The sequence below is a fragment of the Mytilus galloprovincialis genome, chromosome 12 (genome assembly GCF_965363235.1).
Source record: "Mytilus galloprovincialis chromosome 12, xbMytGall1.hap1.1, whole genome shotgun sequence".
NCBI lineage: Eukaryota > Metazoa > Mollusca > Bivalvia > Mytilida > Mytilidae > Mytilus > Mytilus galloprovincialis.
Window position 1 is genome coordinate 50,375,999 of NC_134849.1, and position 21,151 is coordinate 50,397,149.

General features: G+C 31.9%; 1 protein-coding gene across 1 annotated transcript; it reads left to right on the forward strand.

Annotated features, from left to right (window-relative positions):
* Window positions 1-2,194: 2,194 nt before the first annotated feature.
* LOC143054118 (cytochrome P450 2B4-like) lies at window positions 2,195-19,366 on the forward strand. The gene is made up of 8 exons (XM_076227022.1): window positions 2,195-2,769; window positions 4,050-4,275; window positions 12,993-13,113; window positions 14,758-14,908; window positions 16,174-16,310; window positions 16,826-16,922; window positions 17,536-17,739; window positions 18,924-19,366. The coding sequence occupies exons 1-8, from the start codon at window positions 2,385-2,387 to the stop codon at window positions 19,103-19,105; spliced, it is 1,503 nt and encodes a 500-aa protein (XP_076083137.1). The 5' UTR covers window positions 2,195-2,384; the 3' UTR covers window positions 19,106-19,366.
* The last annotated feature ends 1,785 nt before the right edge of the window (window positions 19,367-21,151 follow it).

Below are 21,151 nucleotides of genomic sequence, written 5' to 3' on the forward strand. Positions count from 1 at the left end.
AGTTTCGCATATCTTAACGCACAATTTAACTGTTATTGTGTTTTATTTTATCACCAGCAGGCTTCAAGTTACTTATTTTGTACATTTTTGTTAAAATCATCATTAAATATTTTCAGCCTCAGTAGGTTGCTATGCAAAAATGATGGTTACCATGGAGATTTTATGCATACTTTTCTACTCAATTGAAAACACTTTTATGTGACAATTATTTTGTCAGTACAAATTAAATCATATGTGCGGTTTTTTTTATGATAGTGACCCCTTTTAGGTGACGAAATTGGTAGTTTTTGTACAAAATTGCCTCCGAAAGAGCATAATGTTGGGTAGCTGCCACCAATAAAAATTCAATTGTCTACCCAATTTTATTTTTTCTTTGAATTATATGATAGTCATTCATTTTTGTCAGTACCATATTTTATATTATATACATCTGGATTTTTTACAATTTTGACCCAAAAATTGCTTATTTTTGTGTAAAATTTATAAACTTGAACCCTTTGATTTTCCTGTTACCATAGCAACCATAAACAAACATTTTTTTAAGAAAAGATTTTTTTAGCTTATAAGTTTAAGGTGGCTCGGGGCCTATTAAAAGTTTCTATCAGAAGTGCCGTATTTTTTGTTATTTTATTCTTTACAGAAATTGAATCAAATTGGTCGAAAACAAATAGGGGGTCAACGACCATTTAAGCTCAAAATTTTACTTTTAAACAGGTATGTAAAAGGGACCATTTTTCAATGAAATGATAGGGGAAATAGAGGTGTTGACATATTTTTATCGGATTATCAAAAAAACGTTCTATGACACATGATCCAAAACTGTAGTATAAATAGCTAAAATATTATAGCTTCATAGAATGAGCAAATAAAAAAAATAGGTTACCGATAAGGAAAAAAATATATTTTACCGTAAAACCCAAATTTTGACGGGAAAATGGTGAAAATGGGTGAAATGTCATTTTGACCCTATAACAAATAGGGATTATAACGAAAATATTCTATTATTCACATAACTACAATGATTTAACATTTCTAATCAATCAAAATATTAAAAAAAAATTATCGAATTAACGACAAATACTTTTGTAATTCATGCGTGAAATTATGCGCAGTCGAATAGTCCCGAGCTACCTTAAGGTTATATAATTAAAATATTTACTTGCAATAACCACTATTCTTTATTCTGATATTAAATTTCATGTCGGAATATCCTGTTTTTTTACCTCAAATAGTGTTTCAGATTCCCTAGTTTCTATGGTAACCATTATTTAACTGTCAAAAAAGTTTTTTTTTCTCACAAATGATCATTATTGTTTGTCGTATGATCTTTTAAGACTAAGATGTTTATTTTAAGCAAGGTTTGATGATTTTTGATTTTTTTCACTTTCCACCTGAAGCTCTGTGCTTATTGGCACAGCCTCTTAAATAAACCAAACTGCAGTTTCTCCCGTAGCAATTGTCTTCTACTAATTTAGGGCAGAGTGGGTGGGCTTGATGAAGATAAATCTATGGCTAAAATTATTTTGACGTCAACAGGAGGAAAATGAGTAAACAATCAATTAAACTACTGGTTCCTGACAGGCAAATACAGAATGTGGCGAGGTTATGAGGTTATACATGTATGAGCGCTCAGCTCCCCCTGGTGAAATAGTACGATATATATAAAAACGAACTATCAAAATCATTCGAAAAAAGCCTAAGTCTTCAGATGGATACTAATAGAAATACATCTAACAAAGCACAGTGTTGCCGTGCATATGTACTATCCATTCTCACAACAAACAGACATTATGTACAGATCTGAGAGTACTCGCAGTTACTGGCAGCTAGAAAATAAATTATGAAGACATGGATTAATTACGTTACATGTATCATGGTGCAATAATAATATTTGCTGACGATTATCATCACGCATTGGTAATGGATTGATTCATATCGTAAGCCTAAGGTTAAATAGTCGTCGCAACATTTATAGTACGCACGCTATAGTATATATAAAACCCAATGATGTTGTATTATTTTGCCCGAGGACCTTAAGTTAACACTGATAAACTGGCAGAGTTTAAAATGTAGAACGTACTAGATATCATGATAAATACACTATAACGCAACAATGAAATACAAAGTTGAAAATGTAGAACGACTTTTAATACATGTATAAGTATCGAGTGTAAAACAGACATTTAATGAAATATCATAAGTTAGTGGATATACATCGATGTGTTCTTCACACAGGGTTTTAAACTTAGTATTACCAAATTCATCAGCTTAGTTTTGTAGGATAATTCGTACATAAATAACCCGATATTCTGAGGATAGTGGAATTCTTATAGTAGATCATAATTTACAATTTACACTATTTAATAGTTACATTAATTCTTGCAATGATTGGTCACATTTTACAATCCGTTGATATATTTGTTATTTTAACATTTTTGATTACACTTCTCGTTGCTTACATTTTGTGGAACAATGTGACCCGCACTCCTATTAATATTCCTGGACCTACTCCGTGGCCAATTGTCGGTAATTTGCCTACATTGGTAGCTTCTATCTTTCAAAATAAAAGTTCTCAGAACAGAAGTGAACGATTTTTAGAACTCCGGGAGAAATATGGAGATTTAGTGGGTCTCAGTTTTGGAAACTCTACTCAGGTTCTTGTCTTTGGATACGACAAGGTCCATAAAGTGTTGGTCCTGAATGCTGACAAGACAAAATTTCGACCATCAAATTCAGCTGTTGCAAAGAAACTGTTTCCAAAAGAAGCAGGTAAGAATTGATATAGATAAAATGTAATAGAATAGAGAATCGAAACGTGGAAGTTTTTAAGGAGACAAACACAAGCAAAGAGTAAAAAACAGCCACAGCTCTTCCACGTATCCGGAGGAAGGCATCAGATGGCCATTAAACAACAATATATATACCATTTCAGCGAAATCGACGACACGCCATAGTCCGAAATATATAAAGAAGATAATTATGAAGTCCTTCCATTCTCTCCGTTTTTATGAAGTCTCTATATTATGACCAGAACACGCACTGACATATCTTTCTGCACTAGCGTAAATTCCAAAAAAATCCAAAAGATAAACCAAATTTAAATGTATGCAATGTTATGAACAACAAACCTATTTGCAAACATGGCTAAAGTGCATTGATAAGTATGCTCCCGTTATATATCAACATTTTACAAAACACACAAAGAGAAGTTTGGTAAACTTTATAACCAGCTATCCAATGACTAGGATAACCAAGGTCAAATGGAGGCCTATTATATACAGGCTACTATAGCATTGCGTCAATGCAACGATATACACTCTAAAAATAACGATAAAACAGTTATCATATTAAGTTATTGATTGTATGTAAAAAAAGGTTAAAGCTAAGCAAAACATCAGTTTTAAGTGTTGTTAAAGAAATTCATATAGCATCGACCTTAATTAGAGAAGATACAGGCTAGTTTATTAAAATTTGGTCTTGATGCAAATTTTTTATGTTGCTTTATTTTCCAAAAGTGTTATAAGCATATCATATAGATTCGTAAGGTACGTGAACCTCTTTTTCATGATTTTTAAGGGCATACAAAATGTAAGTCTTGATTAACAGTATATTGTTCTTGATTTATTTCGATGGAGCATATCAAAATTGACTTTGAGTTCAATTCTAAATAAAATCAACGTAAGATCTTTTTTGAATAGTATTACAACAAAGATTAAAACATGAAACCTCGTTTAATATGATGATTAGAAAATTGTAATGTGACAGGCAAATTGTCTTGCTCCCACGTAGCCGCAGCACATTAAAAACGTTTAGTTTAATGCCATTTAAAATTGCACACATTTCTTATGCTTTGGAAATTCACACGACTGAAGAACTCACTTTTAATGCAACATTTATATTATACTTCAGAGCTTAAGTTCTATATACCGAGTGTAAAATAAAGAGTTGAATATACACTGGCTTAAGACTTTGAGAGAATAAAAAAAAACTTAGATTCCTATTATTAATAATCATTAAACCTAGGTTTTTTTTATTTCAATGTTTAATAGGAGTTGTTCTGAGTAATGGAAAGGAGTGGGTGGACCTACGAAGATTTACTATGGTCGCACTCAAAGACTTTGGTGTTGGTAAAAAATCATTAGAAGAGAAAATACAGGAAGAAGCACGATTTCTAGTGGAACTGTTTTCAAGGCAAAATAAAAAGCCTTTTGATGTCAGTAAAGCATTTTCAAAGGCAACGTCGAATATAATATCGAGTATAACTTTTGGATCAAGGTACGCATAAATAAAATGTGATTCGGTTATTTTTTTGCAGGTTCAGATATTGAAAATCTGAGCTGTTTTAGTAATCATTTGATGTCTTCTGACCAAATTTAAGATCATGTATCAACATAAAATATATACAAAATGACTGAATAAATAGTAAACGATAAATCTTACGGGACGATGGATAATAACTATTTTCATTTTGGCATATCTTTGTAATCTTTGCGCCGTGTTTGGAAATTTTAAAATTGTTCCAGCGTTCGCTTAAAATGTATAAATTTCAAGATTTTGATAGAGTCTTAATTTGAATTGACATGATTCATTTGTCATCGTGCTATTACCGAGGAAGGATATCTGTTATCCGAAATATCTAACATATTGTTCGTTTTATTGTGTTTTTGGTGATGTTTTACCCTTTTAGACTTGTTACATAATATATATATATATATATATATATATATATATATATATATATATATATATATATATATATATATAGATTGCCTAACAATGGCAGCAAGTGCAACATAGACGTTGAGCTGCAAAAGATTCTTATCATCTACATCCAATTTCACCTGGATAGATGCACGCTTGATAAAGCTAGTTGGTCTAGCGAAATATTGCGTTTATTTTCATCATTTTGTAAATATTTTAAACATTCTTATATTTACATACTAAATAGTGTGTTAAAATTACATTGTTAGGCAATCTATAATTTTATTTGTGTAATTGAATTAATCTCTGTACTGATTAATCCACACTCCCATAGATTTGTATGTCATGTGCTGCTATTTATAGGCACTTATATATATAAAACGTCTGAATAATAGTCAACGATTTTTCCCACGTGGGCACAGTGGATCGTTACAAGTAACGATACATTTACACAATAAAATAAATTATATAAACGCCTAAAAAGTGTACATAACAACACCAATAACATAAAAAGGAACTATAAATGTAGTTATTTATAAATATTTCGGATAACAGATATCCTCCATCGGTATATATGATTGTGATGTTGAATGAATCAATTATCAGTCTATACTTAGATTAAGCTGTAACAATCTTGAAATTTATACAATAAAAAAGTCAAACCGAACATCAGGTAAGACGCTTGCACAATTCTAAAAATTTGTTAAACACGACATAGGTTATATGACTAATTACATCAGAGAGTTCAAATATATGCTTTAAATAAAAAAATAATAATGTGCGATATGAACTATCACAATTCTAAAGCTTTAACGGTGTCGACAATTATGATGTTACAAGAAAGATTGCGTCAATAAGACTTCCAAATAAACAGCACTGAACGGTCTAAATTTGTAAATATTTCAGATTTGACAACGGTAGTGTAGTTACATTAGAGTCTGCGATGTTTAAAACAAACGGCCGTTAAAATATGATAATAAATTTTGACTAAAGTAAACTAGTTGAACGTGGCTTGGTACTTATACATCCCTCAAAAAATTAAGCAATTTAATTTGTTATATTCAACAGATTTATTTTAGAGATGAGTAAGGTAAAGAAATAAAAACAAAGCCTGTAATTATAAGTAATATAACCCAGATGTGAAGCACTGCATGGTGTCGAACTACATCTTTTCATTTATCCCATTTGGTGCCAAAGTTGTTAATTTTCTTATCCAAAATCTTTCCCGAGTAAGTCTCCCCTCCCTAGACCAAGCAGAGTATATATATATATATATACAACTCGTCTAAACATCAACCCAACAATGTTAGATCTGTAAATTTGCTTTTGCAAATTTTTTTGTTCTTCCCTCGCCGGGATTCGAACCCATGCTACTGTGATATCGTGACACCAAATCGCCTGCACTGCAGCCGTCCCGCTAGACCACACGACCACCAAAAATAAAGCTTTCAGTGGCTGTGTGTTACCTTTCCTCGTCAGTTTTAATCTAGCGGCGTACTACAGTACATGATATATAAGGCATGGAGATGTTATTGTTACAAATCAGCTCAATTACCTATAGTAAAGGATCCTACAAATTAATGTAAGATACAGTTACAGAAAATAATTATATTTGTAAGTACGTCTGAGTCAGTGACAACTCTACAACAGATTTATCCACCGGATCGCCATCAATGATGGTGATACATGGCTGTGTACATTATGTATATACAACTCGTCTAAACATCAACCCAACAATGTTATATATATATAAGAAAAACTGTGATTTTATCAAAACTGGCAAGCATGATAAGATGTCCAACTAAGTCTCATTGCCAAAATCGCCAGACGACACATTTTAGAAGTAACTATCATGAAATGGCTTGTGAAGGAGTGTTGTCAATGTTTGAGTATTCACTAAAGTCTATTGGAAAAAAATATATTAGATTGATTAATAGGAATTGCGAGGAAATAAATTCAATTTTACTGAAATTTGGTTAAAACGGACGATTTACGAATATTTACAGTCAGGCAAACTTTAAATGAAATTTGTCAATAATTGATTAAATTCATTGGTAAGTGCAATCCATAAAGTCGGTCACTTTATATGTATCATAGTAAATGTCAATCTCCTTTGAAGCAATTTTTCAAAAGTTTTATCCGGTGATATCCAATACACACATAATTGGATTGATTTGTAAGCCCCCGTCATATTAGATCACGATCGCACTACGCTCACTGCGATATAAAATAAATTCAGATCTTAGTGAGGTCGCGGTATGCATGAGTGACATGAAAATGTAAATTTTTGTTTTTTTGCGATGCTAAGTTACTAATCAGTACTACGTCCTCTTTACGCTTTAATAAGATCATACTAAGATCATACCACGTTCTGGCGACAGGGCTCTTCTTAAGCCGCAGTCACACTAGACTTCGATCGCACCACGCTCATCGCGATTTAAATAAATACAAATTGTGGTGACCTCGCAGTATGAGCAGCATGAAAATGTAAACTTTTGTTTCAATCACGTTGCTACTACGCATCATTACGCTTCTACAACGATGCTGCTATGATTATACCACGTTCTCATCACGCTTATTCTGCGAACTCACTACGGTTATCACGATGTCACTACACTCATCACGTTCTCACTACGACAATACCACGATTTATCCGATTGCTACACGATCTTACAATGCTTGTTCTGCGATTATAGCACGCTCTTACCACGACCATACCACATTTAGGGCTCCTCTAAATAGAGTATCGGTCTTCTTGGTTATTTTACCAACTCAACTTCATCGAACATCTTGAGTGGCATTCTAAAAAAATTAAGAAGGAAGGTGCATCCCCGATTCGTAATTGAACACAATTTTGCTTATCATATTGAAATCTGTACTGGATATGCAGGAACTCTGAACATCATTTATTTCAGAAAGGTTTGGTATCAAATGCGTGTTTGCATTATAAAAATATAATAAGATTTATTCCTATGAAGAATAAATCCGGTTATCGGAGGAAAGTGGGCTTACGTTTTGGGAGTTGTCCCGCTTTGACACGTACGATACAGCAGAGGGAAGACGCAAAAAATTGGGTTCCGTATGAATTAACTAATGTTTGTTTCAAAAGTTAATAATATTTCTTTGATTTGGTATATGAAATGGATGTCTTTCAAAAAATCTTATTTTACTGAAAAGGTTCGGAAAGTTTGAAAGATAGGAAAAGCACATGGTTTTGATCCAGTATAAAAATCTTTTATCTTAGATAGTTCAAAGTTAATTTAATTTTGTAGAAATCTTCTAGTTTCTGTTTGAAATTACTATTACAATGCTTGTTAAAGGGTATTCCAATATACATGTATTTCATTAATTCAGATAATTTATTAGACCACAAATTTTCTCTGTACTAAGTTGATATTTTAATAGGATTGATTGATTGTTGGTTGCTTAATGTCCAGTGGCAAATATTTCAGGCATATTTATCAGGACGAATATTTACACAGTGTCTGTAAATTGTGTCATTTTAGGATAATTTAGTTTGTATCAAGCGGATACATTGTTATGACACAGTGTCTGTAAATTATGTCTTTTTAGAATAACTTAGTTTGTATCAAGGAGATATTCTGGTAGGACACAGTGTCTGTAAATTGTGTCTTTTTAGGATAATCTAGTTTGTATCAATTAGTTCCATTGATAGGACAAAGTGTCTGTAAATTGTGTCTTTTAAGGATAATATAGTTGTATCAAGTAGATACATTGATATGACAGAGTGTCTGTAAATTGTGTCTTTTAAGGATAATATAGTTTGTATCAAGTAGATATGTTGATAGGACAGTGTCTGTAAATTGTGTCTTTTAAGGATAATATAGTTTGTATCAAGTAGATATGTTGATAGGACAGTGTCTGTAAATTGTGTCTTTTAAGGATAATATAGTTTGTATCAAGTAGATATGTTGATAGGACATAGTGTGTTTAATTGTGTCTTTTAAGGATAATATAGTTTGTATCAAGTAGATATGTTGATAGGACAAAGTGTCTGTAAATTGTGTCTTTTAAGGATAATATAGTTTGTATCAAGTAGATATGTTGATAGGACAGTGTCTGTAAATTGTGTCTTTTAAGGATAATATAGTTTGTATCAAGTAGATATGTTAATAGGACACAGTGTCTGTAAATTGTGTCTTTTTAGGATAATTTAGTTTGTATCACGTAGATACATTGATATGACACAGTGTCTGTAAATTGTGTCTTTTTAGGATAATTTAGTTTGTATCAAGTAGATACATTGATAGGACAGTGTCTGTAAATTGTGTCTTTTAAGAATAATTTAGTTTGTATCAAGTAGATATGTTGATAGGACAGTGTCTGTAAATTGTGTTTTTTAAGGATAATTCAGTTTGTATCAAGTAGATATGTTGATAGGACAGTGTCTGTAAATTGTGTCTTTTAAGGATAATTTAGTTTGTATCAAGTAGATATGTTGATAGGATACAGTGTCTGTAAATTGTGTCTTTTAAGGATAATATAGTTTGTATCAAGTAGATATGTTGATAGGACACAGTGTCTGTAAATTGTGTCTTTTAAGGATAATATAGTTTGTATCAAGTAGATATGTTGATAGGACACAGTGTCTGTAAATTGTGTCTTTTTAAGGATATTTTAGTTTGTATCAAGTAGATACATTGATATGACACAGTGTCTGTAAATTGTGTCTTTTAAGGATAATTTAGTTTGTATCAAGTAGATATGTTGATAGGATACAGTGTGTGTAAATTGTGTCTTTTAAGGATAATTGAGTTTGTATCAAGTAGATACATTGATATGACACAGTGTCTGTAAATTGTGTCTTTTAAGGATATTTTAGTTTGTATCAAGTAGATACATTGATAGGACACAGTGTCTGTAAATTGTGTCTTTTAAGGATAATTTAGTTTGTATCAAGTAGATGCATTGATAGGACACAGTGTCTGTAAATTGTGTCGTTTAAGGATAATTTAGTTTGTATCAAGTAGATACATTGATATGACACAGTGTCTGTAAATTGTGTCTGATAAGGATAATTTAGTTTGTATCAAGTAGATACATTGATAGGACAAAGTGTCTGTAAATTGTGTCTTTTAAGGATAATTTAGTTTGTATCTAGTAGATACATTGATATGACACAGTGTCTGTAAATTGTGTCGTTTAAGGATAATTTAGTTTGTATCAAGTAGATAAATTGATATGACACAGTGTCTGTAAATTATGTCTTTTAAGGATAATTTAGTTTGTATCAAGTAGATACATTGTTAGGAAACAGTGTCTGTAAATTGTGTCTTATGAGGATAATTTAGTTTGTATCAAGTAGATACATTGATAGGACAAAGTGTCTGTAAATTGTGTCTTTTAAGGATAATTTAGTTTGTATCAAGTAGATACATTGATAAGACACAGTGTCTGTAAATTGTGTCGTTTATGGATGATTTAGTTTGTATCAAGTAGATACATTGATATGACACAGTGTCTGTTAATTATGTCTTTTAAGGATAATTTAGTTTGTATCAAGTAGATACATCGAAAAGACACAATGTCTGTAAATTGTGTATTTTAAGGATAATTTAGTTTGTATCAAGTAGATACATTGATAGGACACAGTGTCTGTAAATTGTGTATTTTAAGGATAATTTAGTTTGTATCAAGTAGATACATTGATAGGACACAGTGTCTGTAAATTGTGTATTTTAAGGATAATTTAGTTTGTATCAAGTAGATACATTCATAGGACACAGTGTCTGTAAATTGTGTATTTTAAGGATAATTTAGTTTGTATCAAGTAGATACATTGATAGGACACAGTGTCTGTAAATTGTGTATTTTAAGGATAATTTAGTTTGTATCAAGTAGATACATTGATAGGACACGGTGTCTGTAAATTGTGTATTTTAAGGATAATTTAGTCTGTATCAAGTAGATACATTGATAGGACACAGTGTCTGTAAATTGTGTATTTTAAGGATAATTTAGTCTGTATCAAGTAGATACATTGATAGGACACAGTGTCTGTAAATTGTGTATTTTTAGTATTTTTGATTTGTATCAAGTAGATACATCAGAAACATAGTGTACATGTCTAGTGGCTTTCGAAGCGTTCCGTAAATTGTATAATTATGATATCATTTGGCCACCACTTTTAGAATCACTTAAGGCATTTTTATTGCATGCAACTATATTTATTGCTTATATGTCACTTGAAACAAATTAAATGGGTTTATAGGACAGCTAACTGTTATCCGTAAAGAAAGATCACGTTGCAAAATTTTGCTATTATTGTTATCCCATTCTCAAAAACGGATCAATGTTGTCATGGTACATGTATAGAAATAACAGAAACTAAACTAGAATATTGTCTAATTTATTTGTTAAAAATATGAAATGCAAAGACCAAAGGTTAAAGTCCCCTTATTCTCTGACTTTGGTGACAAGTACCAGTGTTCATGTGTTCTAAGTTTTAAAAGTTTGAATACATGTAGGAATAATGGATTCAGTTTCATTTTGAATCGGAGATATGGTAAAAACCAATAAGCATGAATAAAGCAGCCACAAGAATGTACACCTTTGCCGCTTAGCTATATATACAATTGGGAGGTTGTTACATAAAATAGCCTGAAATATATAATAAGCCCGATATATTCACATCTGACGGCGTTACTTTATCTCATGTGGGCAATTGTTTTTTTTTTTCTTATTTCATTACAGGGTAATTTAAATATAAATATATGTGTGTGGTCATTTAAAAGTACGGTCACGGCGGGTGTGTTGTGTCACTACCGCATTTGTGGCGGTGGTCGAACTCAGTGTCCAATAACTCTTGGCATAGCCACTGAATTCGACCATGTGGCGAAAATAGCGACACAACATCTACAAATATATTATGCTTCTTATAATGGAATTATGTATCCGCTGAGCTTCTGTTTCCCAGGGCCAGCATCCGATATATTTTGGAAGCAATAATGTTAATAAGGATATTATATTGATATATAAGGAAATGACATTATAAGGAATAACAATAAGGTGGAAATAAGGAATAAGAATAATGTGGAAATAAGGAATAAGGAATGGACAATAATGTGGAAATAAGGAATAAGGAATGGACAATAATGTGGAAATAAGGAATAAGGAATGGACTATAAGGTTTAATTATATATACTAGGGACTTGCCAATTATGTTTCTCGGCAGTCCCATTCTTTGTCAAGCCGTGGCCGTACAATTTTGTACTTTTGCCAAATAAAATATTTCTTACTTTATATATTTGTATGTCATTTGGCCCCACGTTGTCTCAGATAATAAGATTTATTCCTATGAAGAATAAATCCGGTTATCGGAGGAAAGTGGGCTTACGTTTTGGGAGTTGTCCCGCTTTGAACACGTGGTGGAACTTGTTATGTATTATGAGTCACGTTAATTATTTTAACCTTGATAACTGTGACGTCATCATTCTTTCTTTACCACGTACGATACAGCAGAGGGAAGACGCAAAAAATTGGGTTCCGTATGAATTAACTAATGTTTGTTTCAAAAGTTACCCACCCACCCACCACTTAGATAAAAGACATACTCCTAAAATGTAGTTAATATACATGTGTTAAATGTTATATTATGTTATATCATGTTGTTCGTTTTTCTGCTGTTTTTGTTCTATTTTTCAGGTTGAAATGACTGGTAGCTTATTCCGATTGTAATCCCAATCCTTCGTCACGGCTTCAGACAAAGACTCCGACCATTGTAATCCCAATCCTTCGTCACGGCTTCAGACAAAGACTCCGACCATTTAATGGCGAAAATAGCGACACAACATCTACAAATATATTATGCTTCTTATAATGGAATTATGTATCCGCTGAGCTTCTGTTTCCCAGGGCCAGCATCCGATATATTTTGGAAGCAATAATGTTAATAAGGATATTATATTGATATATAAGGAAATGACATTATAAGGAATAACAATAAGGTGGAAATAAGGAATAAGAATAATGTGGAAATAAGGAATAAGGAATGGACAATAATGTGGAAATAAGGAATAAGGAATGGACAATAATGTGGAAATAAGGAATAAGGAATGGACTATAAGGTTTAATTATATATACTAGGGACTTGCCAATTATGTTTCTCGGCAGTCCCATTCTTTGTCAAGCCGTGGCCGTACAATTTTGTACTTTTGCCAAATAAAATATTTCTTACTTTATATATTTGTATGTCATTTGGCCCCACGTTGTCTCAGATAACTCAGCTTACATACTTACTTATTATATGTATGCATTCTTTTTCGTTGCAGATTTGATTTTAACGATCCAGTTTTTAACCGTCTACTTGGAAATATAGATTATCTATTTAAAAATAATGCAGCAGCGGAAAATATGATACCTTTACCTTTTTATCTAAATCCATTTAGTAAGGTAAGACAACATTTGAGCATAACTTGTAGGGTATATTATTGTTACCGACAGAGTATGTCTACACTACTTAAGGTAATGTGATTATAAAATGTTGGTGTGTGGACCACGTGCTATGGACCTTATGGGAAATCCAACTTTCGTCTTCGTTAATTACGCTATGCAGTTATATATATATCCCGTTTCATCATATATGTATTAAGTACTAACGTATGTTATGGTTCTCCGGGTTTTGGAATGCAGCATTCCTAATGAATGCGGGTGGTATATATAAAAAAAACACAAGTTCTAACGTATGTCTTTGACACTTCATACTGTGAAATGGAGCGTTACTAAAGAATATATCTAGAAAAACGGTTGAGACGCACCTTTATTAGGCATCATTTTGATTTTGATTTTCCTTCAAAATGTCTTCTGGACGTATAATAGCTTCCAACAACAGGTGCCGTTCCCATAATGCAAACCAGATTTTATAAATTGGTCTTAACAATTGCAGGTTCCTTTGGCTTTCTCAACTTTTGGCTGCTACTAGTCCGTATTCAGATAAACCAAAAAATGCAGTAGATGCATAGTTTTATTCTTAGTATGTCTGATAAAGTTATACTTATGGTACTAAAATAACATCACTGTATCCATGCCTTTGGGTGGAAAGCTAGCCGGTTGGAAACATTAGTCAAATCAGCAGTCATTCTTTAAGCATATATGATGCCTTTGGTTGACATGGTTTTAAGCTGATTTATTTCGTGATTTTATTAATAAAATAAAGCAGGGTAACTAATACATTCGTGTCATACAAGGTTGAGCTTCAATTGGTCTGCCCATTTGTTTAGACCCTTTTTTTTATATATATTTTCATAGGTCCGTATGTGGTAAAGAATCATCTGCCTTGGAGCATATATTATTTTCACTGTTGTTTCTTGAATAAAGTCAATCAAGAAAATTGCAAAACATTTACAGAAAAACATAATCACGTTTTATTGATTCATAATCTACCCTACTACCTTGAAATATATTAAGTTGGTGTTAGTGGTTGCCACAACAGCTATCAAACAAATACCCTTTTTTTTTAATAAAATCGTTTCTGTAAATAGTGATACACCGAAAAATCCTTTTCAATTTTTTTTTCATTTTCTAGTTGTATCTTTTAATGTCAACACACGTTTTATATTGATAGAACTATCTAGAAGTTATTACTACATTTTTAAGCAGAGACCCCTCACATGTTTTGGTGGGGTTCATATTGATCAGTCTTCAGTTGTGTGTGTTGTGTTTTGTTGTGTTTTGTTGTGTTTTGTATACTGTTGTTTATCGTTTGGTCGTTATTTTGGTTTTTGTTTTACATCGGATTGCCAGTTGGTGATCGACCTATACGTTTGATAATCCCTTTGGTATTTTAACCTGTTTAGAGGTAAAATAGGCTGTTGTTAAACGAAAGAGTTGTAATTTTTTCGTCAGTTATTAGACGCTTTAAATTGACAAAAGGAAAACAACTGCATTTAAAACACTGGACAATATAGTCATATATAAGTTAATAATTCTATATGCTGTATCTAATTCTGTAATATTCAAAAATATTGATATTCATTACTCATAACTATATCAGTTTAATTCACATATATTTATACCCTGTTTTGTCATTTTCCACAGATTCCCACGCTCATAAAGAATCGCAAAGAAGTTCAAGATTATATTCGTTCTAGAATAGACGACGAACGACGATCGTTTGATCCAAACAATGTTCGACACTTTTTGGATCTTTACCTTCAACAGGAAGGAAAGTCTAACAGCAAAATATCAGGTAAGCTAGTATTTATGTCCATATCCAAACACATCCAGATACAATAACAGGTTTTTTGCCTATAAGTTTATGTGACGTAACCTATCGTGACTGGTACAATATAATTTCTAAGTCCTTGTAGATGTGAGCCGTATTTGTTTTTTAAAACATTTTATTTTTAGACATCCCGAATTAAATCACTCAAAATCTATGAAGGTTTCATTAATTTTATATTTCTGAGCCGATACCGCTATCTATAGACTGTTAGTCTCTGAATGTAGTAACAACTCAATTATCAATGGTTTGGTACTGAAATTGCTTATCACATTTTTTTCGCAAATCTTTTTTCGATAAACGTAGAAAATAATAAGAACCTCATGCAAAGTTAAACGTAAACGTATTTGGCTATTCTTTTTAGGTCCATTTCAGCGTATTTGTGCATCTCTATTTGCTACGATAGTAGATTCCTATTCAAGTTTCATTAGATATATGTATTGCGACTTAGTCTCTGGAAAAATAAACATTATACATTGACAATATTTTGAAGGGTAAGATTTTACGTTCTATCGGTCCGTGACTAAAAGAAATCACAATGAGTTTGAATTCCGATTTTGATTTTTTGTATGTAATTTTTTTTTAAATAAACAAATACGTCACATTTTGTGCATAGAACTTTTTTTTATAATATTCAATCTATTCAGAAGCGGACGAAGAGTACATATACAGCTAGTGTTCATGCTTGAAATAGGGAGTCTATAGCTATGATGTAACATTGTTTGGATGCCTATGACGATGTTACAGTTCTGTGATTTTTTTTTCATATATTGCGTTTTTTTCAATTCCCAATACTAATTAAATAAAGGTATACCGTGTTCAAACGTCATAAATCGATTGAGAGAAAATAAATCCGTGTTACTACTAAATCAAGGAAAACATCAACTATAAGAGGAATATAACGGAACAACAGAAACACTGAAGTGAAACAAACGCCAAAATATATAGAAAGAAAATACTTGATAACAACTGCCACACCCCTGATTTGGTACAGGACATTTAAAGAAACAAATGATGGGTTGTTCGTGGTTGAATGGCTAGCAAAACCTCCTGCTCATATGGTAATATTAACAACTATAGAATTTTTTTAAAATATTGCATTCGAATTGAGATAATTGTATATCTATTGCTTAGATAACTGTGTTTATCGGTTTTTATTAACAATGCCTAATTTTTAAAGCACCTTTAAATCAAGAGAATGTGTTGCACTATTCAACTTTGTTTTATTTCAGAGAACCACCTGTTTCTCACTATAGCTGATCTGTATATTGCTGGCACTGATACAACATCTGTGTCATTACAATGGACCATGCTTTATATGATAAAATACCCGGATGTACAGAAAAAATGCAGGGATCAAATTTTGGAGGTATTGTATGCTTAAACTTTAATACAATATAAAAAAGGAGTTATTACATTTTTTTTGGGTCGAAAATGGCTTTGTAAGATACCAGGACTAAGGTATAAACATCCGTATTACACCAATACAAATATATTGAGAATGGCACTAAGAAGTTTCTCCTCTTTTATGAACGTCTACTCTAGGTCACGAATTATTTAAATCAATATCTCGTATTTTGTCTTACCATCAAAATGTAATACGTGCAACTCGATAAATACGATGCATCAGAACTGCTCAATCATCTGCATGACATATATACCGCGTTTTTGGTTGTGTTGTGTTGTGTTTTACTTTTAGTTTTGCTTTTTTAAATTGTGATTTTGTTTTACCATCAATGTACATTATCAGGTAAATGCTTATTCTGATTTATATTTATTATTAATTTCTATAATATCGATAGCTGATTGATATTGGAGCGAGACACAACCTGCCTGTATGAAATTTTTCAAAGTTATCAAGTTGTTTTATTTTTTTAAATTCAGGTAGTTGGTGAAGATAGAGACCCAGTGGGCAAAGACAAAGATAATTTACCTTATGTTATGGCCACCTTACAAGAAGTACAGAGAATAGCAACTATAGGTATTTACAGATACTAGTAAACAACTGAACTCCATGTTACAGAATTGAAATGTTAAAGAATCTACTTATATTCGTTTATTTTGTTTCTTTCTCTGTACCTTTATTAATTAGTTTTAGAGAATAAAGTATATACTTTCAAGTTTTTGATCTGTTGTTGTGCTGAGTATAAAATTTTATTAGTTAATTTTGTTGATTTTGATATTTCATTTGAAACAGAATAATTTGAATGTCAGCAAAAGTTTAATTGCTACTTGCTATATAAACATATGATTGACAATTAGAAAAGCAGTTGTAAATTGAAACTCCACTAATATGTTGTTAAATATGTGTTTATCTTGGGAAAGTCACTAGAAGAAAAGATGATTTTGTTTTGTAGTTGAACACTTCGTGGTAACATATCAATGCAGTAGCACTATGCGTTTGCATAAATATTGGCGTCGAATATCAATGATGAAAGTTAGGAATGATATAATGTCTATACAGAACGCAATTATTCAATAAAAATTCACAAATATTCATACATTTATTTTTTTTAACTTCGGGTCGCTATCTCATTGATGTTAATCTCCTTTTATGTCGTATCAAGTATAGAATAATGTTTTTATAATTCCAGCACCTCTAGCCGTACCACATCTTGCAGTTGAAGACATTGAAATAGATGGAATGACAATTCCAAAGAATGCTATAATATTTCCTAGCTTGATGTCAGTACATCATGATCCATCTTTATGGGAGGAGCCGGATGTATTCAGACCAGAACGATTTTTAAATTATGACAAATTTGTTAAAAAAGAAGGTTTTTCTGCCTTTTCAATGGGTAAGTTCGCATACGTATAACATAAAGCAATATTGTTATGTGCAACAAATAGCCAATGTCGTACATTTTTTTATAATTGTTTCTTATTTACCAGTACTTGTCAAATCGTTACAGCCAATTGCATTAAGTGTGTAGAGAAGGGTAGAATCCTTGGTTAGCGTGCTTGTTAGCTCTACCGTGAATTAATTATTAGGTAAGTTATACTACTCTCCTTGGTAGATACATATAGATTGGTTGTCTATCAGACTAGTGTTGTCTTAAAAGAGGGTTGTCTACCTGACCTAATAATGACTTAACAGTTCAGCTTACAAGCAAGCTTACAAAGGATTTTACATTCCCTACACACTCAACGAATTCGGCTGAAATTGAATTGGCCTTGCAATTGTTTTGATTTAAGTGCTATTGATGACTCTGACCTGCACAAAACGCGTGTTTACTTTAGCCAATTATAAAACTTGTATCTTTCGTGATTGTATACACGTAAAAACTGTGCAATTATAAGCATTAATTGACAAATGACAACTTAGTACCCCGAAAATGGCATAACAGCAAACAACAGTCAATACAACTGTAAACATCAGACTAAAGATATAGCAATAACCATGTACTCCTAAATGTAGCCCATTATGAGGGTTTTCAAATAATCACATATTCACATTTAGTTTGCCAAACACATAATCATTAATTGAGAATTACATTTTCAAATACTGGTAATCAAATTATTCTGAAATATTTTGTCTGGTAAGTAAATAGTCCCTATGGAGTGGCAACATAGTCAAAAACACCACAAGGAGGCTCCTGAATTGATCCTGTTCTACTAGTGGCACAATTCGTGTTGCTTCTTTGATAATTGAATCTGTGTATTCAGTAAGTCATCATTGTGCATAAATAAAAAAAAATAATATGTCTTTAGGTTTAGATTAGGATTAGCTACAAATGTATCAAAGTATAATATTACTACCTCATAATTTAAAAAGGATATTAACTTTGTATATACTTTTCACAAAACTTTAAGCGTGTTTAATAATATCTACATGTGATTAACAACTTCCGTAGGGTATATTTAGGTATTTTCACTCTGAAGTCTGTTGTTCTGTCTGTGTCAAATATAATTTGATGATTTAGATCAAAATAATTCCTATATTTGCGGATAGAAAGTAATATTTATATATTTACTATTGCAGGTCCTCGAATTTGTTTAGGACAGCAATTAGCTGAATCCGAACTTTTCTTGATATTTGTGTCCATATTACAACGATTTGATCTGTCTAAAGCTGAAGAGAATGATGAGTTACCAGTAGATGGGATCATGACTGGAATAACACAGCAACCAAAGAACTTTAAAATGTGTTTTCTACCAAGATAAGCTGAATCTATTATATGACTGTTTTTACCACGACAGAAAACTGAATGTATTATAAGACTGTTTTTACCAAGACAGTTAACTGAATGTATTATACGACTGTTTTTTTTTGTTACCAAGACAGTAAACCGAATGTTTTATGCGACTGTTTTTTAAATACCAACACAGTAAACTGAAATTTATGAGACTGTTTTCTATTAATTTGATGTAGCAATGAGATTTGATTTTCATGATTAATTATCAATACATTATTCATTATCCATATACCATTATTCAAACAGCTTAATGTCATACACAATGCAGAAATTGGGATACCATTAGAAAAAAAAACCAAATAAGGTTACGGTTGTATCAAACACAGCAAGAGAATTCATCATAAAAAACATTATTTGATAATTAAACATGTACAAGGAGTTCAAAGTAGTAACACAAACATATCAAATCACTTTACTTTTCACAACAGTGAGGATACAAGAGGGGACGGATGTCACTATTTTGATACATGACGAAACGTTTAATTCATGAATATACCATCATTTGTTTTATATGCTTCAAACAACTATTTAAAAGTGAAAACACCCTCATGTAGGAAGCATTTGATGAAGGAGGGGTTTTTCATCAGTTCTGTATATTTCGTTCCTAACCAATGCATGGACTTCCATGAAACTTTCATGGAATCTTTACTGCAGAAATAGAAAGATCCCATGTTTATGGTTAGCAAATATCTCATCAAACAACTTACTTGTTTATATTCGAGGAAACCCCACCAGAGTAAAATTGAAATGACGTAATAAGATGAAATTTATATGGCATACATTGATAAAATATAATGAAAGATTCTTTTCTTTGACAAACAAATATTCATTCTCTTTTTATCATAAGTATGTGATAACTGAGCTTTGGGGTTCAAACTTACAATGCAAAAGTGAAAGTGTGTTAAGTATTGAATGGGATTTCTTGTTTGCAAGGGATGGGAAGCAAAAATTGTAAGGACTTAATACTTTCCTTCGTTACATAATTCCTTTAGAACTATTAAAATAAAATAAAAAGAGTAAGATATGTTAATCTATGTGGCAAAGCGGGGAAAAAAGGTCAATTCATGGAAATAATAACACATAAAAAGCACAGAATTCTGCACGCATTAAAACATTTTAAACCCTGTCACATTCTGATTTATTATGTAATTTAGTGGTTGTCGTTTGTTGCAGTATATCATAAATATATATTTTTGTGAATTATGCTATACATGAAAAGTATAGGGTCTGACCTCTGAACTGGAATTTCTTACCCTTCTGAAATTCTGATGCCTGAGTTGTGCCAAGTATTTCATTATATCTTTAAGTATTTTTGCTTTGTTTTTTGGTTACGGTCAAACTCATAAATCGAAAATCAACTGACAACGCCATGGCTAACAATGAAAAAGACAAACAGACAAACAATAGTACACATGACACAACATAGAAAATTAAAGAATAACAACATGAACCCAACCAAAAACTGGGGGTATCTCATATGCTCCGGAAGGATAAACAGATCCTGCTCCACATGTGGCACCCGTCGTGTTGCTCATATTATTACAAATCCGGTAAATAGTCTAATTCGGTAGGTTACATGTACGGGAAAAGGATGTTGGTTACGACGTAAGGAACATACCCGATTTCATTTGTCAAATGGTTATTCAATAACGGTCAACCAACTCGTGATGGCGTCCGTAAAATTTACGAAGGGATGATTTTAACTTCACCATTTGAAACTCTTGGTTAAATAGCTTCCTTGTCAGCAGCAACCCTCTATCAAGAAAATCATGATAGAAAATGCAAGCACGGAAATATCGTTTCAATTGGGAGATATATACCCCGTATGCAGGTGCTGCTGGAATGTTGCTACTTAGAAATGGAAAATTCACAATTGGAAAGCTTAATTCATCTCTTTTGTTGTAAAGATTTGTTTTCAACCGCCCCTCATTATTTAATTTCTAGATGTTAGTCAAGATATGAGGCCGACTTAACTGTTTCTGTTGTATTCGTTATCTCTAGTTCGATTGGATAG

Coding starts and splice junctions, on each gene's coding strand:
- LOC143054118 (XM_076227022.1), top strand. CDS start 2,385: ATGATTGGTCACATTTTACAATCCGTTGATATATTTGTTATTTTAACA. Junction 2,770..4,049: donor ACTGTTTCCAAAAGAAGCAG/GTAAGAATTGAT, acceptor AATGTTTAATAG/GAGTTGTTCTGAGTAATGGA. Junction 13,114..14,757: donor ATCTAAATCCATTTAGTAAG/GTAAGACAACAT, acceptor CATTTTCCACAG/ATTCCCACGCTCATAAAGAA.